Raw genomic sequence first — 24304 nt, 5'->3', positions numbered from 1 at the left:
GCAGCTTGAGACCTAATAATGAGGGGCAGCAGAAACCTGTGGTAACTCAGGAATGCCTTGTTTTTTCAGAGTTAGCTAAGAAGGCCAATCTCCTCAAGTGCGAGTACTGTGGGAAGTATGCCCCGGCAGAGCAGTTCCGTGGCTCTAAGAGGTTCTGCTCCATGACATGTGCAAAGAGGTACTGTGGGCACCAGTCAGCTCACCCTCATTGGATTTCCCATTCCATGTTCTGTCCCTTTTCACAGCTGATAGTTTGTTTTCCATTCTGGATAGTTTGTTTTCCATTCTGTTCTCCAAGCCGGTGTGTTGTTTCCACAGTACTGTGACATCTTGTGTGTACCCTGACCTGTAGGTACAACGTGAGCTGTAGCCACCAGTTCCGCTTGAAAAGGAAAAAAATGAAGGAGTTTCAGGAAGCCAGCTATGCACGTGTTCGGAGGCGTGGGCCGCGCCGCAGCTCCTCTGACATTGCTCGTGCCAAGATCCAGGGCAAACGCCACCGGGTGAGCTGCTGTTGGAGAGCTAGCTAGTATGTAAATTGACATCCTCTGCCCCCCAGGAATTTCTTCTTAGGTTAAAAGCCCCTAAAACAGAACTCTGAGAACTCAGTTTAGTGCTGACTGTGTTGGTCTTACTGTAAGAGTCTTCTTTCACTGGACACTACAAGCTTGTGCATCATGAATCCTTCACTTGAGATAATTCAGGAGGACAGTCAGAGAAGTGACAGTTCCTACCTGAACGGTGCCTTAGAGTAGTTGTGCATCTGGAAATGAAGTACAGCGTTAGTGCATCGGTTAAGACGGTTGCCCTTAGCCCTGTGTACTGGGGAGAAGGAACTCAAGGTGCTGTTCTCAGTGCCTCACTGTTGCTATTTCCTCTCAAGGGTCAAGAGGACTCTAGCCGGGGCTCAGATAATTCCAGCTATGATGAAGCACTCTCCCCAACATCTCCTGGGCCACTGTCAGTGAGAGCTGGGCATGGGGAACGTGACCTCGGAAATACCATTACAGCCCCACCCACACCAGAGTTACACGGCATCAACCCTGTGTTCCTGTCTAGTAATCCTAGCCGGTGGAGCGTTGAGGAGGTCTATGAGTTTATTGCTTCTCTGCAAGGTACTGGCAGTGGTGGCTTCAGGGCAGGGGTGGGGCAGTGTTTGGTGGTGTCTCTAGCAGAACCAGGTCCACATTTTTCTACAGCGTAGCTCACTAACTTCCTTCTGGGCCAACACCATTGATTACAGTGTCTGCAGGTTTTTTTGGTATTTGTTTTTGCCTCGAATTAACCATATATATGTCATTGGATTTTTTGGGATACTATCACCGTTTGGTGTGAGAAACTGAGCATCATGACTTTTCTGGAGTAGTACATTAGAAAAGACCTTGTTGATTCACTTTCTTCAAGGCACGACTGGCCCTATTAAACACTACGTGAATTCTGAGTCCTTAAAATGTTGAGGGACTGGAGAGATGGCTCAGAGGCTAAGAGAACACTTGCTTTTCCAAAGGTCCTGAATTTAATTCCCAGCAACCACATGGGGGCTCACAACCATCTATAATGAGATCGTCCTCTTCTGGTGTGCAGGTGTACATGCAGGCAGAACACTGTATCCATAATAAATAAATAAATAATTAAAAAATATTAAAAAAAGGAAATTGCAAAAGCTGTTAATCTTTTTGCCAGTGTTAAAGACGCCATGTATATGGTTTTCCTATGATAGACAAGTTGCCACTTGCTTGATGTGCTGTGGAGTAGCCAGCAGCTCAGAGCTTGCCTCAGACCTTCCTACTGTTGAATTTAGGACAGTGTTTTAGGATGAGCCATCACTAAGCCTGTTTTAGTTCTTCCCATGTTTTCTGATGCTACCATGCAGTTTCTCATGTGTTTCTATCCTTTCCTTTTAGGTTGTCAAGAGATTGCCGAAGAGTTCCGTTCCCAGGAGATTGATGGACAGGCCCTTTTATTACTTAAAGAAGAACATCTCATGAGTGCCATGAACATCAAATTAGGCCCTGCCCTCAAGATCTGTGCCAAGATCAATGTCCTCAAGGAGACCTAAGGTGGCCCTCTGCTAAGGCAGATGCCCCAAATATCCAGTTTATAAAATCTGGGCCAGCAGACTTTTCAGTAAAGAGCTGTTCCTATTGTGTGACCCTTGTGGGGAGTATGAAGACAACTGAGTACTGGTTGCTGGTGCTACATGGTGGCAGCTTTGACATTTTCTCTGGGTTTCACTTAAAACAAAACCAACACAAAAATCCTTTCTCTCACACCTACGCTAATCTAGTTTCTAAGCAGGCAAACAGACTAGGACTGCTCAGCCTTATCCTGGAGTGGAGTGACTAGCCAGGGTCTCACTTCTCCAAGGACAAATGTCTCTCATGGTAAGGCAAGGAAATGAGTGACTGTAGGCTTGCCTCCCCAGTGGAGAGGTCGCTTTTCCTAGCTTATGTGACACAAGTAGCAGATCCTGGTGCTCTTCTCTGGACTGTTTCATTGTGGCTATAGCTCAGTTTTCTGTTATAATTTTCTCCCTTAGTACTGAGTATTTCTTCCTGCACTCATGGCAGAGTCACCAGCCATTGTAGACACTTGGCTGGTGTCTGATTTGCTGCAGGGACTAAAAAGTGTTTGACTGGCACATGTGTGGCTGCTGTCATTCTTTCTGCATCCCTGCTCCCTTCCAATTTGTTACCATCTTCAACCTTACCTTTCTTTAACATTCAACTCTGCTCTGCCCTATAGCTTTACAAAACAGAAGTGTGTGGGGCCGAGGTAGGACTGTAAACACCTGCCTTTGGCACTATTCCTTATACAACAAAATATTAAATATTTTTTCTTCCTCAGTAAAAGGATGAAAATTGGTCTCCATCGCCTTACTGTACTCCACACTCTCCTCCTCAACACAAATGACAAAGTCAGCATGTTTTGTAATTATTGTGTTTTTGTACAAAAAGTGGTGTATTACTTTTCATTTAAAACATGGGGGGAAGGATGCAAACATCAAATGAGATGCCTTTTTAAAAAATAACATTATTTTTTTTTCTGTATAGAAAGAAAACAAAAATCCCACTATCACTGCAAGAGTACTGAGAAGTTAGAATGACGTCATTTCATTTTCTTTCCTAAAAGTAACATGGCCCCACCTTTTCTACATCTCCTGTGTTCTTACTTAGTGGCCTAGGAGGTCACTATTGTAAAGACCAGCCCGTGGTTCTGAGCACAAGGCCTAAACAGGAGGAGAGGATTAAAAATCTTTTCCCATAGATGGGTGGGTAAGACACTTCCCTGAGCGAGCAGGAGGGACAGGTGCAGCAGTGTTCCCCACCTACAGCAGAGACCTGCAGAGCCCTCCAAGTCCACTTCTGTTCCCTTCCCTTTAAGATTGGAAAAAACAAAAAGCCAAACTACAGACCTGTGAGAAAAGTGCAGTACAAGTTGAGAAGTATTAGTAGAAGGCAGTGAGCAAGAAAGAACAGGTTTGCCAGCTTTTATGACAAACAGAAAAAAATCAAGGAGATCCCAACACAAGGTGACAGGTTGGGGACCTCTAGAGCATGGGTCTGTTTCCTTTAGGACTACTTGATTAGGCGTTTGGACTACATACAGATCTATGAGCACAGTCCAGGGCCCAATTCAAGCTGCCCAAAGACCCATAAGCAAGGTGATGGCACCTTAGAATCCTATAGTTGGGAAATTTCACATTTTCCCTGTCCTAATCCCACACAAGGGATAACCAGGTGACTGGCTCCAGGCTCAAAGCAAACAGAATTGGGGTTACAGCCAGGCAAGCCTGCACAGCAGCTCTAGGCAGCCGCTCATCCTCATGAGGCTGCTGTAGGGACAGAACATGAGGCAACCAAAGGTGCGAGTAATCTTTGCTTTTTTAAATGAAAGAAATCCAGTGTCTCAACTTGTGAAAATGTTTAGACAGTCAGGGCTCGTGTCTTTCTGCCCATTTAGCTGTCCTTGCTCTTCCTGGGGGCACAAGAGTCTGCCCTCCAGGCCCTATGTCTACCTTACACTGCACTTATGCAGAGGAAAAGCAACAGGAGCAAAGGGAGGCAGTTTAGGGTCAAATCAAAAGCCAACTGGAAAGCAAGGATATTGATGGCAAAGCAAGAGATGAAAAGAGTCGGCTTGAGAAGTCTGGCTGAGTATGCTTTGGTTTGGGGAGTGAAGAGGTGGCGGGATGTTAAATAGTGCAATCACATTGGTAGCAAATGGTCATCCCTTTCTTCTGATTCCTCCCCCAGCTGGTCATCCCCAACTCCACGATATGCAGCAGGCACATTGCGAGGTTTTGAGCGGCACACAAAGTCACAGCCATCCTGTAAAGAGCAAAAGCAAGATAATCTCAATTATCTATATTAGATGAAACAGATACTATGGTTTCAGACTGTGACAACTGGTTTTTGCCAGGAACTATTAAGAGAACACTCGGAATCCAAGGCTTAACTCAAATTAACTTTGCTACTTACAGCTACCAGGTTGCCAAGATCCTGCCAGAAGGCCAAATGAGGAAACTGCTCCATTCCCTTGGCTCCCACCACTAGTCGCTGGTATAAGAAGCCCCCCATGATATAGACAGCAACCAGTGATGCAAATCTGGAGAGGAAGAAGAAACACACTTAAAACTATCAATCCTGAAGTGGTTCCACATATCTATAACAGCTATTCAGAAGGCCAAGGCTAACCTTTATATTCAATATTAGCTGTCTTAAGCTAAGGTATACTCCACAAATAAACAAAACCCAAAAGGGCTCCTACTACCTCAAAAAACCTGCTAGGAGTATAATCAATCAAAAAGACTTAGTATGTGATTCTGACAGCCACAAATCACTATTAAACAGGGTTGTTCCTTAAAAGTTCTACTAATGTAATAGGACAGTACTGAAAACTGTCCAAAAGCAGAGGTGGTGGTGTACACCTTTAATTCCAGCACTCAGGAGGCAAAGGCCAACTTAGTCTACATAGTGAATTCTAGGCCAGGCCAACCAGAGCGACACAGTGAGACCTTGTCTTTAAAAAAGAAAAGAAAAGAAAAGAAAAAAGCATCTTCAAATGCAAACATTTATTGGGATTAAACACAATTCCTTTCATTTTCAATAAGTCAGGTCTGGTCAAGTTTGTCTTTAATACCAGCAAAGGGAAGCAGAGGCAGGTGACTTCTCTTCAGTTTGAGGCCAGCTATAGCTACATAGTGAGGCCACAGCTAGGAGCTGAACATAGGACCTTCAAGCAAGCGCTCTGCCACCACGCTACATCCCTCAGCTTAATTTCTTTCAGCTTGTACAGTCTGTCATTTTGGAACCAGTCACCTTTAATTCTGTATATGTAAATACACGCACGAATCTGAGCAAGTACTCACATGACCAGTAGGACAGCGCCCACGCTGAGGTGCGAGGCCTCTGCTGAACAGGCTAGGCTGCTGTCCATCTCAAAGAGGTAGAAACAATCATGGACTTTGCCCCGTTCCTCAGACACTGGGTTAAAATTGTCCTGACAATGAGAGGGCCAAACAGTAATTATGCATAAGATGGTTTTTCTTGCATCCAACAAACAAGATTACCCCTTAATAAATAAATAAACACCAAACATTTGCTGCTCCTGATTTAGTAGTCTATTCTCCACTAAGGTGAATCTGGCACAGTGAAAATCTGAATTAGTTTTCTCATGTCCACTTCACACAGACTTGTCCTCCTGTTAATCCCTTTCCCTTGCGGTCACTTCAATCTTCTACATCCCAGGATACCTTACCGCTAGTGTGTGTCGATTGCAGGAGATCATCACCACTGCCCGACGCTGCTCTTTGCCACAGTGGTTGTCATATTCGTCACCTCCTTTATATATCAGCATGATCCAATTACCTGAGGAAGGACAAGAATAATGGCATTGGAGTCTAGGGGAAGCAGAGGCAGCAATGGATAGTAGGGTACAGTGAATCAGCCACTGAAACTGCTGTTAATTAATGCTAATTGGGGGCTGGAAAAATGGCTCACTGACTGCTCTTCCAAAGGTCATGAGTTCAATTCCCAGCAACCACATGATGGCTCACAACCATCTATTATGAAATCTGGTATTCTTTTCTGTCGTGCAATCTTTACAGCAGACAGAACACTGTATAAGTAATAAATAAGTAAGCCGGTCATGGTGGCACACGCCTTTAATCCCAGCACTCGGGAGGCAGAGGCAGGCGGATCGCTGTGAGTTCGAGGCCAGCCTGGTCTACAAAGTGAGTCCAGGACAGCCAAGGCTACACAGAGAAACCCTGTCTCAAAAAACCAAAAAAATAAATAAGTAAATAAAAAAATAATGCTAATTGGTATGATCTCTATATCTGAGTGCTAAGCTAAAAACTTCCTTTTTTAAAAGACAAGAGTTTCCCTATGTAGCTCTAGCTGGCCTTAATTTACTAATTATCTAGCCCAGGCTGGCCTCAAATGTGTGCTCTTCCTGCCTCTGCCTCCCAAGTACTGTGGTCACAGGCATGAGCCTGGCCTTAAAACTTGTTCCTTGACAAAACTTTGTGCTTCCTTGTTTTAGACAGTTAAGAACTGGATATTTAAGAGTAATCTTCTATTTTACATTAAAAGTGGGCAACAGAACAGATAAAAACAGTTACTATCCACACTTTTAACACTGTTGCACATTTTCTCAACACAAAGCAGAAGGAGAGGAAGTTCCATTGGCCTGCTGGGCAGTGGGGAGAAGTCCAAGATGACATAGATACATTCAAAGTGACGGGTCACGGAGTTGGGAATACATCCCTTAGTATTTACTATGCTTAAAGTTCTTTGTAAAATATTGTTTGACTCACAACCATGTGTAGTAAATAAAGATTCTTTGAACTTTGCATATAAAAAAACATGATTTTAAAATCAGTGATCTGGTACCTCAAAGCTATTTATAGTGGTCTGAGTAAGAATGGCGCCCCCATGCAAGCTATCCTGATGAGACCTAATAGGCTGTCACCAGCTAGAGTAGGAGGCCCCCCTATCAGAAGTCTAGGGGAGGGGAATAGGCAGAAGAGGGAGAAAGGGTGGGCATGGGAAGATGAGAGGGAAGGGATAACAATCAGGATGTAATGTGAATAAATTATAATAAATAAAATATACATTAAAAAAGTTAACAACAACAACAACAAAAAAAAAAAAAAAAAAAAAAAAAAGGGCCCCACAGGCTCGAATATCTCTGTGGTGATAGTGGACTAACCTCTGAAACTATAAGCCTCCAATTAAATGCTTTGTGTTATAATAGCTGCATTGGTTATGATGTCTCTTCACAGTGCTAGAACAGTGACTACGACACCATCACACTAGAAAAAAGATGAGTTGGGTTCAGAGCACACTCACTTGTGTTTTATTTTATTCTTTACATAGTGAGCATCTACACTGAATAATTTATATTCATGGGAAGAAACTGTACCATAGGCGCTCCCTTCCAGCACATACTTTCATGCCATTGAAAAACGCAGCTCCATTAGTACAAGTAGGAGAAAACTTCCCCTAAATAGACTTACTGGCTTGCACACAGAGAAAGGTTATCTTAAAATTCAACACTGGCAAATTTGTATAATTTGATGAGAAATGATGGTGGAATTCATTAAGTATTTGGGTGAATAGAAGGACTCTAAGCTGTGTAAAATTTTGGCTAGACTCAGAATCATTTTCATTCTCTCTTCTTTCAACCCCTTTTTTGTCTTTCCTTTTGTGGTAGTAAGGATCAAAGTCAGAACTTGGTGCATGTAGGCAAGTGCTCTACCTTGAATTGTATCTCCTGTGCTGTACTCCCTTTGTGTAAGCTTTGCACTATCTGCCAACACAGAGGTGTCCCAAGCAGCCGTGGAACTGGGCTTTGTGTGTTACAGTTGCAGGTGGCATGCATAGGTGTTCCACATACCATGACATGCTCAAAAAACCGGGGAGGCCAACACACACACACAGGGTTACTGTCAGCAGGAGATGTCTTACTTCCATTGAAGATGTGAGTCTCGTTGATTCTCCCAACGACCGTCTCTTTCCCATTGTTTCTGTTGATCTGCACCAGGCCTGCCCCAGAGGAGTGGTTGCCAGCTTCCCGGCATATTCTGAAGGTGTAGCTGTATGTGTCTGAACCCTGGCCCACAGTACTCTCAAAACTACACAAGAAAGAGAACAGTATTACTTGTTACCATGCTTAGGAAAAACCAGACCCTTCCCTCTCGCCAAAGGCACAGCATTTGTTGAATTATAGCCCCAGAGACTCTCCTACTTGCTGATAACAGAAAGTTCAAATATACCACCCAGGACAGAAAAACATTCTCGAATACCTATTCTAGTTATGCAAAAATGTTGGCTGTTTTTCCACAGCAAGGGTCTGTTTGTGTTCATGGGACGGTCCCTTGCTTAAGGGTCATTTTCATGTTTACATATCTGAAGATTCCCTGACACTGATGAAGACATACTTAGACACGTGAATATTTAAATGTGTCTATTTGATGTTTCTAAAGTCTTATTATATGAAGCTATCAAGTAATGTTCTGGTGCCTACAGGCTGGTGTTTTAGACTGATACCTTTCTGTGAAAGATAAGAGAAATCTACATGGTCACATGGCTCTGAATTAGCTATCATTAAAGAGGGCAATGTTTTATTATAGCCAAATAAAACTAATCCTGCTAAGGTTCAGAATAGAACCCACATCATGCAATCCCGTCCAATTAAAGCTGAAGTCAAGTCAGTAGGGAGAAAAGACCCTTAATAATAAAGGTAGTTCCTTCAAGCCCTCCAGGCTCTTCTCTACCTTTTGTCGAACAGTGGCCGTAACCTCTCCAGGAGAGCCACCTCTTTCTCTGACTCCTTATCCTTTTCTCCTACCAGGTCACAAGATTTTTCTTCTGTCTGCCAGGATTCTCTCACAGCCACAGCCAGGAGTAGCAGCACTAACAGTTCAGGCCTCCAGCAGCCAGAGAAGGAGAACATCCTTTTCCAAGAGTGTGTTGGAGGAGAAAACAGCATCAGGAGAGAAAGAAAATAGATAAATCACATCGATTGTGCAAATATTAATGGTATTTTGATTATGCAAAAAGCATGAATCTGCTTCAAAACAAACTATGGGGCCCAATGTAGTATCAGATGTCTTTTCTTTTTCTTTTTCTTTCGAGACAGGGTTTCTCTGTGTAGCCTTGGCTGTCCTGAATTCGATTTACAGACCAGACTGGCCTTGAACTCACAGAGATCTGTTCACCTCTGCCTTTCAGACGTCTTTAATGCAGCACTCAGAGGCAGGTGGATCTTGGTGTGTTTGAGGCCAGCAAGAGACACTTGAGAGAATGTCTCAATAACCTCCCAAAGCAAAACCCCAACAAAACAAGACAAACTGTGGGCGTAAGAAGAAAATAATTATGATATTCAGGGTGCAACCATCTTTGCTTGGTTACTGTTTGATGAAAGTTTACATTGTAGTATCCTGTTTTTCAAAGTTAGATTCTAGTTTACAAATACAGCTTAAGTCAGTGGCCTTCCCTAAAACATTCCTATCAGATCCTCGACTCTGTCTAGCTTGAAGTTATGAAAGAGGTGAAGTAGGGAGAGAAGCTTGACTGTGCGGGGCCCTAACATATCAGTATCCCAGGAGCATCTAACAATCTTTCTTCACACCCACTGGAAGCACGTGGAGAGTGTGAGGCAGCCATAGCCCCTTAACTCACCTCAGTTACTTACATACCATTTGTCTGAAAAACCACCCAATCATAGATGAAAACTCACTCGGTCAGAAGGCTTACAAGTCTTCTAAAACATACCCCAGCTCTTCCAAGCCACAAATCTCTCTCTCTCTCTTTTTCTTTTTTGGTTTTTCGAGACAGGGTTTCTCTGTGTAGCCTTGGCCATCCTGGACTCACAATGAAGACCAGGTTGGCCTCGAACTCACAGCGATCCGCCTGCCTCTGCCTCCCGAGTGCTGGGATTAAAGGCCTGCGCCACCATGCCCAGCTTGGTTTTTCTTTTCTCCACCCCCCACCCCCCCCAGCCACAAACCTCAAGGGCTTCTAGGCTTTCCACACTCTGAAGTTTTGCATTGCTGGGTCCATTCTCTGTTTGTATTATTCTAACAGGCCTAGCCAGCCTATGGCCTGTGGGACACATATATCCCCAGATATCTGTGAATACAGCCCAACATATTTGTGGATGACAATCTCACATTTCGATGTTGAAGAATTGGATATCCCTGTCTCCGTCTTCATTACTATCTATTAGTGACCCATCGGGCTACTGACATCGTTATTTTACAATGGCTTCACTGTTTTTGTTTTTGTTTTGTTTTGTTTTGTTTTTTTCTGAGACATTTAACCCTTCTGGACTTTCCCCACAACAACAAAATGAAAGCTCCACCTCTGTGATCTAAATGCATTTTCCTTTCTCCCTGAAACTTACCTACATCTAGTTCCCACATGCAAGGAACTTACCCACCTGACTTCACACACCCCAAACATCAATTCGCTACACAAATGAGGCATTTCCACACAACCACCACAGGTAGCCAAGAAGAGGTCAAAGGCTCTCCTACGGAAACAACAGGACACAGCAGTGTCGGCGTTCACAGAAACTACCCGAAATGCTTAATATACAGTAACTAACCAACCTTCCCAAACCTTATGTAGTAAGCTTGTCTCTGTTTCACAAATAAAAACCGAAGGACAAGCAAAACAAACACCGCCGACACAGCTAGTGGAGCAAACAAGACAGATGGCTCTAGAGTGCAAGGTCTGTGTGTCACCACCACCTACAGCTTTCCTCGTAATTTTCTGGGATGCAGGTAGGGTGCCACAGCAAAGCTGCCTTCCTTTTAAAAATAAAGCAGGAAGGGGAAGTGACTCCTTATAGAGTTAACTGGAGTGTACTGAGCTCAGACTTAAGCGCTGGCCTTCCCTAAGCTCACCTATTGCTCAACATGTAACTCAGCCAGTCAACTCACCTGACGGCTCCTTTGTTAGCCGACTTGGTGCTATTTTCCTCAGTTTCTCTGATCTAATTTAAAATGTTAACATCCTGGGCTCTGCAGCTTTCTCCCCAGGAGAATCTTCTGGAGGGATGCTCTCACACAGTGACCACTCTGCACTCCGGCCTGAGAGTTAGTTCCTTATTTTATTAACTGTTGCTGCTTTCTCTTCCCAAATTAGGGCAAAGAATGTCACAAAAATTGGGACAGGATGAAGAATTAAAACGAGCTGTGGCAGGCACCGGATGAAGAATAACTTCGCAGTCTTTCCAGCTTAAGGTTTGACTGTAATTTTGAGGTGCTTCTCTTTGATCCAGTATGGTGCACACCCACAGCGCTGTGCTTGCATTATGTTAGCTCCAAAGCCCAGAAAAGTAGGACGAAAGGACTGAGGCTTAGAGTTGCCTACTGAGTTATTTGTCTAGGTTACACCAGTATTATACGAGTGAAATTACTGGAACAACCTGGATGACCAATATCACGGAAGGCGTTTGTGGGCAAACTTCTGCTAAGCATGGGCACACGGAGAGCAATATGAAATTAAAGCTGGGTAGCCCATTTTTAATATGGGACATAGATCCTCTATGTGCAAGCCATTTGTCTCGATGCTGTGAAACAGGACCTTAGGAGCCTGAGAATTCCCCGTCAATTTTCTCATTCCACGGAGGCAGATCTACCGGCAACGCAGAAACAATCCTCTACACGGGACAGCCAATGACTACGTTAGACTGGGGAACTGCTGATGTCATTTAGCCTTGCTCTTACTTTCCCACTCATGGTCGGTTCCTATTTTCTAACGGAGGGCTTCATTTTCTTCCCCCTGCTTCATTGCAGCCAACACTTTTGTTTTGTTTTCCGAGATAAGGTTTCTCTGTGTAGCCTTGGCTGTCCTGGACTCGCTTTGTAGACCAGGCTGGCCTCGAACTCACAGCGATCCACCTGCCTCTCTGCCTCTCGAGTGCTGGCGTGCGCAACCACAGCCCGGCCAGCAGCCAACACTTTTAAGCTCAGTCTCAACGGATAGAAAGACCCAAATGCTGACAGTGCCTCAAGGAGGTAGTTGTATGCTTCAAACGCTCCACAAGAAGAAATCTCCTGTTACTCTTTTCTACACCGAGATAACACACCTTCCTCAAAGCTCTTAGATTCTGGAAATCCTCACCTTCCATCTGCTCCAAGCCATAGGCTTACTCAAAATGACTCCAAGACGCCACTTTACTCCCATAATACAGGTCACAATTCTTTCTCCAAGCGTCCAGAAACATTCACACGTCTCCCCACGCGGGCACTTTTTCCCCCCCTCCACCTTCAAAACACCTTAAATTCCTCTCGGATCTCGGAAGTCCTCGTCCTCGTTCCTAGGAGTCTGGCGCTCTCCGTCCTCACGCCTTTCGCCTCCACTCGGCGCTAGAACTCCCTAGCAAGACCTCCGGCTAGAAGCACGGCCATGTGAGGTACCTGGTCGGCATCTCCTTCCGCACAGAAGTGTGCAAGGACCCCAGCCCGCCTCCTCCACGCCCCCTCCACTCACGTGTCACAGGAAAACACAGCAGCCGAAGCTCAGGAAGGCCCCAAGAGTGTGTCTCTGGGGTTGGGGGACGCGGGCGAAGAGCGGGGGGATGAGGGGGTCGCAAACCCCAATCCCTCGGTCCCTGTCTGAGGCCAGGGCTTCCCTAGGTGCCGCGAGGTGCTCTGCTCCTGAAACCGGAAACAGGAAGCGGCGAAAGGCTGCCGAGCAACTGTTCCTCCCACTAGACTCTGCGGCATGTGACCGCAGAGCTGTCGCTCCCAGTTCTTTCCTCTGAACGCTGATTGGTCAGCAGCCTCATTCGCTATGCCCCTGTCCCAACAACCCCAATCACTCCGAGATCGTCAAGACCAGCTTCTTCTTTTCGGGTCGCCTTTCAACCAATGAGGTTCGAGCCCCGCCTCCAGGGACTCTTCGACTAGCGCGCCCCACTCACGCGGGGGTCACGCGCCAGTTGTTCCCGCGCCCGGGGCTTTCTGGGAATTGTAGTTCATAGGGCTCTTCTGCTACCCTGGTGGCTCTTCCGTGCGGCGCTGTTCTGCGGTCCGCCGGCTGGGATCGCTCCTGGTCTGCAGTAGACGCAACCGCTGGGACAGTGGACCATTAGGGTCCTGCATGTCCTGGCTTTCTTAACACCTTTGTTCAGAATTTTCCAATTCTCTCAGGACATGCTATTGTTATTGTTACCTCTGCAATGGCTTTGTCCTCTTGCTAGATAAGCATACTCGGTTTATCCTAAGTGTGTGCTGCCTCTAGCCTGCACTTCTGTTTCCGGGAGAATCTTTGTGCCTTTGGTAAGGGCTTTTGCAGGCTCATTGGGTTTATTAGCCACTGTCTGAAGTCCTACTTGTTCTTAGGACTTCGTTTGAAATTATTGTGTCTTCCTGGAGCCTCTCTCCAGGTTACTAATTTCTTCCTGTGAAGCTTCTTTAGTCTTCGGTTTGTCATGCCCTTTTGACTCTTAGATACTTTTCGTGCACCTCCTTCACTCTGCTTAAACAGGATTCATGTTAGAGGCAATATTGTGCTTGAAACTGCTAGAATGTCCCATACTTTAAAAAATTAACTTAAAGATTTTAATACATTTTAAATTAAAATATAATTAATTCTCTTTCCTCCAGTTTTACCAAAGACCACTCCACCTGGCTCTTTGCATGTCCCTCCTCAAATTGATAGCCTCTTTTTCTTTAGTTATTATTGTTACGTATATGCATAAATACAACCTGCTGAGTGTAATTTTGCTATTTGTGTGAATATGGTTTTAAGGATGAACACTTTGTAAAGGATAACCACTCAGGGGGCTCATCTCTCTCCCAGAAGTCATTGTTGAGGGGTGGGACCACATGAGATCTTTCCTTGTCTCTGTTTGCAGATTTATTGATAGTGCCATAGTTCAGATCTTGTTTATGTGGCCATATCGATGATAGACTGTTTCACATCAGACTTCCAGCTCTTAAAGTCTTTCCAGTCTCCCTCTTCCTCATGCCTCCTGAGCCAAAGATGCAGGCGCTGTGGTGTAGAGGTATCTGCTCGGGCTGGGCCCCTCACCACCACTTGATTTCTGCCTTGTGTCCTGTCATGGTTTTCTGTGATGATCTTCATTTGCTGTGAAGAAACGCTATTTGATGAGGGTGAGACTACATTTATCTGTGGGACAAGGGTATGATTTAAAATGTAGTTGGGGATTATGCTGACCTCCCAAAGTGGCAGCACATTTTCTTCTAAGATCTGTACTGCACTAGCCCTGGGAAGTTGGACAGGTTTCTAGCACCAGGCAAGATCTCCCTCCTGTTGAGTGGGAGTGAGTGTAAAGTCCAATTAGAGAGCACCAACGTGTAAATGACACTTACTGTGCCTTGATGGATTTCCTGCTATTGTTGGCCATCGCTGTGGTTTACCCGTGTCCTAGCTGGGAAGGACTGTTAATTGGCCGCTTCCTTTGGCAGCTTGCACAGTATTTTCTAGAACCATGGAAGCTAGACCTCAGGAAGGAGGCTTCCGGGTCAGATCCAGCTCATATAGTCTGAGCTCTGTGTCCTAAGTGTGTCTTCAGGGGTAGGGGCTTACCGTCACCCTCTGTTGGAGTATGGTCTGCTGCTTATTTGTTAATTGCCTGCTCCCCTCCCTCCTGAGATTCTCACTGCAGACTGTCATGTACCCCAAGTATTGCCATTTAACCTTGCCTCCCTCTTAGACTAATAAAGTCAGTCCATAGCTGGACAGGGCTGGAGGAAGGCAGGCATCGCGAAAGTTCCGGGGCTTTTAGGACAGAGAGAGGTTCTTGGGAAAGAGAAGCAGTCAGCTACCAGAGGAGGAAGAAGGAGGAGCATTGCTATGGGATAGGAAAGACCCATGTGGGCACAGAGGAGGGACTCTGAAGTTCCCCATGACAGCTATGGCCCAGATGAACAACCTTAGCAAGTATTTTGGGATTGTGGATGGGAGGCAGCCAAAGAGCAATGATTAGAAGCAAATGGCATGGGATGGAGGCTGGGATGTAATGGAGGGTAATAGCTGCCATGTCCCAAGGTGGATTAAGGCTATTCTAAAATACAACAGGTGTCTGTGTCTCTTTTTTTAAATTATGATAGCAGGTTAGATATTATTAAACTACCAGCAATAAACCTCTAAGAGGCACCCAAGGGCAACAGCTGTAGTCTATATTGTTTTGGGAGTCCCTAGGACTGCCCTGAGCAAGCATTCGAGAGGTTTTCATGCTTTCTACTGGGGGTTTTGTTAGTCTATGGTTCTTGTGGAGAGCATTGTCAGCCCAAGTGGCGGAACTTCCATACATATAATGTGTTATATTGTGTGTGTGTGTTATATACTTTTAGGTAAATACAAAATAATAAGATTCCATGGGGGTTTATTCAAAAAACCTTGGTGTTATTTGTATCTCCTTCTCCTTCTGTGCTGACCTCCTTCCCCCTGCTCAGTTGAAACCTCCCTCGCATTCTTCCACTTCCCACATCATATCACCTGTATCCTGTTATTCCAGTTTCAGGCTCCCTCTCCGCATCACACCTTCCTTTTATAGTTTCCTGGCATCTGCTGTTTTGCCATGTATATGCTCACATCTGAAGACTTGGAACTAGGAACCACAGATAAAAGAGAAACTCAGCATTTCTCTTCCCGAGTCTGGCTTACTCACTCAATCTAATCTTTTCTCTAGCCACCCAGTTACCTTCAAACTTTCTGCGTTCCCTTTTCTTTACAGCCCAATAGTATTCCACAGTGTGCATGTATCACAATTCCGTTATCCATTCCTCTGCTGAAGGAAGGCTGTTTCCATCTCTTAGCTATTGTGAACAGAACAGCACTTGCCATGACTGAACAAGTACCTGTGGACTAGGATGCTGAGTCATTTGGGCATGTGCCAAGTGGCAGGGTAGCTGGGTCATTGGGTTTGGTTGTTGGTTTGTTCATTTATTTATTGAGATATGTAGATTTGTAGTCATTGTGTAGACCTGGTTGGCCTGACCTCACTAAACTAGGATGGCCTTGAAATCGTAGAGGCCCACTTGCCTCTGCCTCCTGACCACACTTTAATAAAATACTTGTAGTTCCTCACCTTAACCTTATGAAGAAGTATCTTGTTTTACAGATGAATAAATTTATCCAGATAGAGGCAAGTATATACCATATGTGTATTTGTATACATCAATATCTATTATTGGTTTTGTTGTTAAATTTTTTTTTTGTTCAATTTTGTTTTTATTCAGGATCCTGTTGTTTGAGATCTTTCTTCCTTCTCCTCCTGATTGCTGAGATTATAGGTGTGCCTCTCAGAGTTGGCTCACATTATTAATTGATACATTCATTTTAGGCTTGGTAGGAATGTAGGCTGGGTATTGGATATTTTCAGGGGTGGGTGATAAGTGGAAAAAAACCCCTGAATTTTGTAATAATAAAAGTAGTTGATAAAAGTTGATAAAAACTTTTTAATAATTGCATATTATTTAGCTTCATAGATTACTGTTTAACCAATGTGAATAAATGTTGGATGTTTGGCTTATTTCTGACTTATTTTAATCAATCACCCAGCAAATACTTAATGAGCAATTACTATATGCCACTTTTTGTTGTTATTGTTGTTTTGAGACAGGGTTTCTCTGTGTAGCCTTGGCTGTCCTGAAATTCACTCTGTCGAGTAGGCAGATTTCAGATCTGCCTGCCTTTGCCTCCCGAGTGCTGGGACTAAAGGCCTGAGCCAGCATCACCTGGCTATATGCCACATTTTGATGCCAAAGTGTAGACCAATCCTTGTTATGATGAACTTCTATTTGATATTCTTTTTTAGTCTTCGATTTTTTTTTTGTATGTGGATAAAATGTATCTTAAGTCCTTCCAACTTCCCTTAGGACCACCCCCAACATGCCTCCCTCCCAACCTAAATAATTCTCCCCAGAAACCCAGACGCTAATTAGGGTTACTCATGTGTACCAGGTATGAAGTGATTCACAGGGTCACTCACTGGCAGCCTAATAGTAGCCATCTGCCCTCAGGGGAAAAATGGCTCTCCCTTTCCTACCAGCTATTAACTGCCACTAAGTCCTCAGTTAGGCGTGGGGCCTTGGGTGCCTGCCTCTTATGCTGTAAATTTTAACTGTTGTGATTTTGTGCAGGTAACCACAACTCCAGTGAGTTCGTGTGCAATAATAGCTATGCTATTTCCAGAGGCAGCATCACTCTTCCTCCTCCTCTTCCTCCTCTTTTGCTTTTTGAGGAAGGTTTTTCTCTGTGTAGCCTTTGCTGTCCTGGAACTCACTCTGTAGATCAGGCTGACTTTGAACTCACAGAGATCTGCCTGCCTCTGCTTCTAGAGCGCTAGGATTAAAGGTGTGCGCCCAAACCAGCCACCTTCCTCCTCTTCTTTCCACCTCCCCGTGGGACCCTGCTGATTAGGGTGGAAGTCTGGTCTTCTCCGGGTAGCCGATTCCTGTGCCCAGATTATGAAGAATGGACTCCCTTTCTCAGCAGGGCCTCTCACCCGACCTGATCTGGTGACTCCAGAATTTTGTAAGGAGCATCACATAGAAAATGCAGGCCATGAGCTGGGCAAGATGGCGCACACCTTTAATCCCAGCACTCGGGAGGCAGATGCAGGTGGATCCCTGTGAGTTTGAGGCCAGCCTGGTCTACAAAGCGAGTCTAGGACAGCTAAGGATACACAGAGAAACCCTGTCTTTAAAAACCTAAAAAAGAAAAGAAAAGAAAATGCAAGCTTGACCTTTCCTGATAACAGGCACAGGGAGTTCCAGGAAATGCCCCAGGAGTGAGTGAGATCTTAGGCGCCAACAAGTGGTCTTTAGTTATACCCCTGGGGCCATCCTTTCACACATAGGACAATTAAGTACTGTTTTTCTTCCTGTCATAAAGGCACCATGTGTTACAGAGGCACAGGCACCACTGTATGCAGATGAGGTATTCTGGCACACTAGCCAATCAGACACATCCATCCCCACTGCCCAGGGTTTATAACTCCCCAATTCACTAGTCAAGTTGCCTTAGACACCTCACTCAGATTGGTCATTCGGGAAAGGGCTCCTGAGATGCTCTGGGCTCCAGGGCTTCTTGCAGCTCGTTGACACCTGCAAGCCTGTAGCTAACTTCTAGGGAACCACTGAACATGCATCTCCCCTCGTCTCCCTCCTCCCCGTACCCTGCCGGCTCAGGATGCAAACCTGCCTGCTCAGAGGGACCCAGACCTTCCAGACTCACTGGAGATGTGAGACCTCACTTTATTTTCCAAAATGTTCTTGAGTTTAGGAGGCAAGGATTGACATAGATGTCCCACTCATGACTAAGCAGTCAGTCACTTACTCTCAGCGTTTTGAATAGTTAGGAGTCTCTGCATTGACCTCCACCTAATGCAATAAGAAGCTTCTCTAAAGTTGAGAGCAGCTCAAGTCTATGAATATAACCACAAATACTTAAAATACAGTTTGACAGCACTACGGTTTAGCAAAACGGTACCAGTTGGCTCTCCTCTAGGGCCTATGCTTTCCCCAGCCTTGGGTTTTGACGATGTTTTAATTTCCTCCTGCGGGAAAACCCTCGAGTCCAATCAAGAGAGCGGTTGTTATCCCCAGCAGCAGCTTTGCCACTGCTACACTGTTGTATGGCATGTTTCTTAGATTTGCACCATTCCCTCCAAATGGAGACATCTCCTCTGGAAAGGAAGGGAAGATCCAGGAGCACAGACTAGGAAGATTGACGAGGGCTCAAACCAACAGTCTGAAGGAGGTAGACAGTTGCTGGGCTGGACCCTGACTGCCTGAACTAAGGTAAGAAGGAGATGTTTGGATTACCTAGGTAGAGCGCTCCAGGGTTGTAGTTTTTAGAAGTCATTACCTGTGTTGGGGTAGGTTTTCTGATATTGCAGCTGCTTTTGAATCATTCCTGCTCCTTGTAAGTGACCCCTCATCCATATTCCTGTCAGTAACTGCTAAGTAAAAAAAAAAAAAAAAAAAAAAAAAAAAGCTCATTGGTTCACCATATTGGACTTTGGTGCAGTAGTTATTTCGGTCTGTTTGGGTTCTCTTTCTGGGGTGTGCCAATGTGTGTGTGTGTATTGTGTCTCCCCAGGAAAAGTCTGTCACATACCAGAAACCAGTGGACCCATGTTGTCTGCCTAGATCAGTAGTGCAGTGTGCAGGATCCAGTGCCTGGCAGAACTAATTACGTCTTTCCTCCCTCAGCAGTCTGCACAATACCTTCCAGCACCATGAATGCTAGCCAGCAGGGGTTTCCTAGGCAATCCAAGATCAGCTTTCTTCTCTTCTCCTTCTCCTCCTCCTCCTCCTCCTCCTCCTCCTCCTCCTTCTTCTTCTTCCTCTTCTTCTTCTTCCTCTTCTTGTTAATTCTTTAATTAATTAATTTATTAATTCATTTTACATCCCAATTGTAGCTCCCTCACTTCTCTCTTCCCAGTCTCACCCTCCCTTACTATTCACTTCTCCCCCCACCCCTATTCCTCAGAAAAGGGGAGACCAGCCCACCCAATCCATCCCAGCTTATCAAATTGAAACAGGACTGAGTATATCCTTTTTCCCCGTGGCCTGGTGACACAGTCCTGCCAGGGGCAAGTGATCAAAAAATCAGGCAATGGAGTCCATGTTAGAGACAGTCTCCACACTCCTTACTAAGGGACCCTCATGAAGACTGAGTTGCCCATCTGCCACATCTGTGTAGGGAGCCTAGGTCCAGTCTATGTATCATCCTTGGTGCTTCAGTCTCCACAAGCCCCTCTGGGCCCTGATTAGTTGACTCTGTTGGTCTTTTTCTGGAGCTCCTGTCACCTCCATGTCCTTACATCCATCCCCTACTCCCTTTTCCACAAGACTCCCTATGCTTCTTCACCCAGTGTTTGGCTGTGAGTCTCCACCTCTGTTTGGATTCGATGCTGGATGTAGCCTCTTAGAGGACAGCTGTGCTAGGGCCCTGTTTGCAAGCACAGCAGAATATCTTTAATAGTGTCAGAGGCTGGCTGTCTTCCATCGGGTGGGTCTCAGGTTGGGCCAGGCATTGATTGGACATTCCTTCCATCTCTGCTCTATCTTTATCCCTGCACATTTTGTAGGCAGGGTAAATTTTGGGTTGATGTTTTTGTGGGTGGGTTGGTGGTGTTCTCCTCTCTCCACTAGGAGTCCTGTCTAGTTAAAGGGTGTCCTCTTCAGTCCCCAAGATCAGTTTCTTTATGTCTTACAAACTAAGTATGCTGTGTCTTCTTCACCAGCAAGGTCTAACCATTTAGTTAAGGTGGACATCCAAGAGCAGTGGTAATAACCTATATTGTTTTAGGTGCCTCTGGAGCCTACTGACCAATAACTCAAAGGAAAACAGCTCATGCCTGGCATCAATGTTTCCTTATAAGAACTCGTGTCTTCTGAAAGCAGCATTGCTCACCCATTTTAGGGCACATCTGCTCAAATCTGTTTAAAAACGTGTTTTAATTAGCTTACCAACTACTGGGGTTTTATAAGCTTCAGGGTGCATTCTGAGGTTTTTAATCTAACCTTTCCTATCACTTCTTTCTGTATTCCCTGATCTCATCTGTTCTTAAACCTTTAGCCCCTTCGGTCCTCACCTGCTTTGCTGATAACTTCAAGTTCCATGTCAGAAATCTCACTTCTAGGCCATTGTCTGAAGAAACACTGGGCTGCAGAGAGGGGAGTGCTGGAAACAAGGATCCTGAGTGAGTAGGCTGGGTGAAGGGTCTTCTGTGGGAGTAGATGCAGAGGTGGACTTTCTTTCCCAGCCCAGGGCTTTGTATGTATAAATTTCTATCTCACAGAGCAGACTTCAAGGTTCCTGACATAGACAAAGTTACCCAGCAACCTGGAAGCCTCGTTGGCAGTGAGTTCTTTTACCTCTGAACACTTCAGTATGACTGTGTTAGCAGATTTTGTTCTGTGTCACTTTCAGACACATCCTTCGTGATTATAGCTTCTGGTTCGCCTAGGGTTTTGTTTTTGTTTTTTTTGTTTTTGTTTTTTTAAACCAGTAGTTTCTTGCTATGCATGTATTTAATTTACCACTTCAAAACCAGATTTTAACTTTGATAATTTTAACTGATGCCTGTCAAACTGATGACATTGAACATATTTCAAGGGATAAATGCATTTTTGGTCTTAGTAACTTTCAATTTTACTACAGTTTAACATTTGTGGAGACGATGCAAGAGTAAGCACAAAGGTGGTGGATGTGGTGGCACATGACTAGATCCCACTGGAGAAGCTAAGGCAGGAGGATTGTAAGTTCAAAAGAGTGCTTGGGCCACATAGTGAGACTCTGTCTCAGAAGGAGGAGGGAGAATAGGAAAGAAAGAAAGAAAAGAAGGAAGAAAAAAAAATACTTAGCTTCAATTGTGTACATGTCATTCTATTGATTTTATTCTCTTTTTCCTTTGCTCTCACATTAGTTTATTTTTTTTTTTCCAAAAATTTATTGAGTATGGCTCCTATTACCATTAAACGCACCAGGGTGTATTTCCCAAGAACAATACTTTTTTTTCCCCGTATTAACAGTATGATATAAAAGCCAGGAGCTAGGAAATGAACTCAATATTACTACTTAATTTATAGTTCCATGCAAACTTTCACTCGTTGTTCCGATGAACATTCCTTACAATCGTTTCCCAGGCCCCAACTATAGGAGCCAAGCAAGAGACAGGTTGCAATTAGTTGTCTCATCTGACCTTTAAACTTTGAGAGTATTGGTCACTTACTTTATAGAATGCCTAAGTTTATTTTTACTTCTTCTTAACATGATAATTGTAGAGACTTGTTTTCTAGTAAACTGATCAACTACTAAAAGACAAATGATTTTTGTTTTAATACTGAAATAGTGGTTCCTGAAACTGTTATGACCTCAATGGCTGAAGAGTTATTAAGGAAAATCTTTACCCCAGGTTAGACTCAGGCTTCTGGGCCAGGGTGTGGTTTCTGCCACAGAAACGTGTAGCAGAAACATGGACAGGCAGAGAAATTAATTTTGGAAGGCATGGGGCACTGCTAAGAACAAATAGGTGTTTCCTCACGGGGCCTTCTTTGTCCTTTTGATATGCCCACATCACTGTAGAAAAAGATTTATTTCATTTTGTGTGTATGAGTGTTTTGCCTGCTTGTATGTATATGTGCTCTGTCTGTGTCTGGCGCCCAGGAAGGCCAGAAGAGGCCACTGTATTCCCTAGAACTTTAGCTACAGGCAGTTGCGAGGCATTGGCGGTGGTGCTGGGACTTGAACCCAGGTCCTCTGTCAGAGCAGTAGGTATTGTTAACTGCTTCCCTATCTCTCTAGTGCTGACTGCCCCTCCACCTGTTTGTTTTTTTTTTTCTTTCAAAGACATATGATTCACTGTTTATTTTGTACCTTCTTTTTAAAGAGGAGTCTCAGCATGTATCCTTAACTGGCCTGGAACGCAACAAAACAAAACAAAACAAAACACCTGTCTCCTGAGTGCTGGGATTAAAAGTGTGGGGAGCCAACCGTGTCTGACCTATATCTTACACTTTAAGTTAAACTGAAATGTCCATCTGGAACCTAATACATAAGAAGTTTTTAGTTAACAATATTTATCCCTTGCTTGACATTGGAGTAGATCTTAGCTTTTTTTTTCTTTAGTTGTTTGTTTGTTTGTTTTTTGAGACAGGGTTTCTCTGTGTAGCCTTGGCTATCCTGGACTACCTTTATAGACCAGGCTGGCCTCGAACTCACAGAGATCCACCTGCCTCTGCCTTTGCCTGGGATTACAGGTGTGTGCCACTTCTCTCTGCTGATCTTAGAATGTTTAATAAACTTCGATTACCATGCACTTAGCTGTTACTGGGACTCCCTTTCCCAAGTTCAAGTTTTGCAATCTGTTTGCACACACTGTAGCTGTTTAATTATGTTAAAACTGTATTAGAATGATTCTTGACCTTGCTGTCTTAGTTTTGGTTCTGTTGTTGGAATAAAATACCTTATGAGCCTGATTATGGTCGGTCATTGCAGCCTGATATCACATCCGTCGTCGAGATAAAAGAATGAGTGTGTGAGCTCAGCTCTCTCCACCCTTACCCAGTTCAGGATCCCTTGCCTAGAGATTGGGGTCAGCCACAGGGCAGGCCTTCCCAGCTCTGTTAAAGCAATGGAGACCATCCCATAGGCATGTTCACAGGCCGACCCAATGCAGACTGTCCTTCACTGAGAACATTTTCCCAGGTGATTCTAAATTGTGTCAAAATGACAAAACTACCACCTCAAATAAAAATCCTTTCCCATCTAAAGGCAGCTGCCTTTCTCTTTAACGGTTGAACAGTTTCCTTTCTCTTTAACTGCTGTCCTTTTGTGGCCCCGCAATCTGGGAAGCGGAACTGGAGGACTGGGAAGACTGAACGGACACACAGTGACTTGGGCCAGCGTTCTTTATGCCGCTAGGGCAGAGGGAATACAGGTCCTCACGCTTCTCGGCCGGAAGGGGCCTCTGCTGGGCCTCTCTAGCGTGGGAAGAGAAGCTGCCAAACTCACAAGCCAGAATGACACTGCCAAGAAATGAGGAACCAAGCTTTAGCACATCCTAAATTACAAACGTTTGGTGTAGAAGAAAGAGTCAGAGCTAAGCCAAAAGAAGGGAAGGGGGACAAGGGGAAAAAGGCCGAGAGGACGAAAGAAAAAGACAAAAGCGCTTTCCCAACCTAGGGACCCCAGGTTTTATTTTTTATTTATTTTTTATTTTTTGGTTTTTCGGGACAGGGTTTCTCTATGTAGCCTTGGCTGTCCTCGAACTCACAGCGATCCACCTGCCTCTGCCTCCCGAGTGCTGGGATTAAAGGCGTGGGCCACCATGCCCGGCAGGGACCCCAGGTTTTAAACCCTGGGCTGTAAAATGGAAGGGCGGTCCCAGGGTATTGCTTCTGTTTGCAGTAAATTTCCCGAGAGCCTGTCTCAGGAACAGGACCTCTTGTTAATTCAGAGGCAGCGTTGAAGTGTCTTTTCGAAGTAGAACCAGGTTGGTGACACCTTTTTGCCAAATGGTCTTTCGTAGTTTGCTGTGAACAGGAGGGAGTCTCTTCCCTTTTCCCAGCACAGTAGACTGCCTTTTCCTGAAGGGAGTGCATTCGGGATCTCAGTTAAGCAATGGCCTACAACCTTCTTTACCCAAAATACAATTTATATCCGTTAGTAGGGGTAGTAGTAGTAGTTGTTGTAGTGGGTTCGTTTTCCAGTTAAAGAAATAAAAGGCAGGTTAAAAAGAAGTGAGGAGCACCTCACAGTAGGTAGAAACAACAGATGAAAAATACTATTTAACGGGCATG

General features: G+C 44.6%; 3 protein-coding genes across 4 annotated transcripts in view; 1 reads left to right on the top strand and 2 right to left on the bottom strand.

Annotated features, from left to right (window-relative positions):
- Positions 1 to 24304, bottom strand: part of LOC127197670 (murinoglobulin-2-like) — a 110820-nt gene that overhangs the window by 451 nt on the left and 86065 nt on the right. The gene's annotated exons all lie outside the window — the stretch shown is intronic.
- Phc1 (polyhomeotic homolog 1) lies at positions 275 to 2918 on the top strand. Its single transcript, XM_051155294.1, has 3 exons — positions 275 to 503; positions 884 to 1115; positions 1905 to 2918. The coding sequence occupies exons 1-3, from the start codon at positions 399 to 401 to the stop codon at positions 2057 to 2059; spliced, it is 492 nt and encodes a 163-aa protein (XP_051011251.1). The 5' UTR covers positions 275 to 398; the 3' UTR covers positions 2060 to 2918.
- On the bottom strand, positions 2924 to 12602 carry M6pr (mannose-6-phosphate receptor, cation dependent). Of its 2 annotated transcripts, none has more exons than XM_051155292.1 (7): positions 12510 to 12602; positions 8783 to 8962; positions 7974 to 8140; positions 5761 to 5870; positions 5372 to 5502; positions 4482 to 4608; positions 2924 to 4331 (listed from the first exon to the last, which is right to left on the bottom strand). In XM_051155292.1, exons 2-7 carry the CDS (start codon positions 8959 to 8961, stop codon positions 4209 to 4211), a joined length of 837 nt encoding a protein of 278 aa, XP_051011249.1. In that variant the 5' UTR covers position 8962; positions 12510 to 12602; the 3' UTR covers positions 2924 to 4208. The 2 variants fall into 2 exon arrangements, with proteins under 2 accessions (XP_051011249.1, XP_051011248.1); XM_051155291.1 differs by lacking the exon at positions 12510 to 12602 and adding an exon at positions 12437 to 12455.

The sequence above is a fragment of the Acomys russatus genome, chromosome 13 (assembly GCF_903995435.1).
Source record: "Acomys russatus chromosome 13, mAcoRus1.1, whole genome shotgun sequence".
Classification (NCBI taxonomy): Eukaryota; Metazoa; Chordata; class Mammalia; order Rodentia; family Muridae; genus Acomys; species Acomys russatus.
This window is presented reverse-complemented; position numbering and strand designations above follow the sequence as displayed.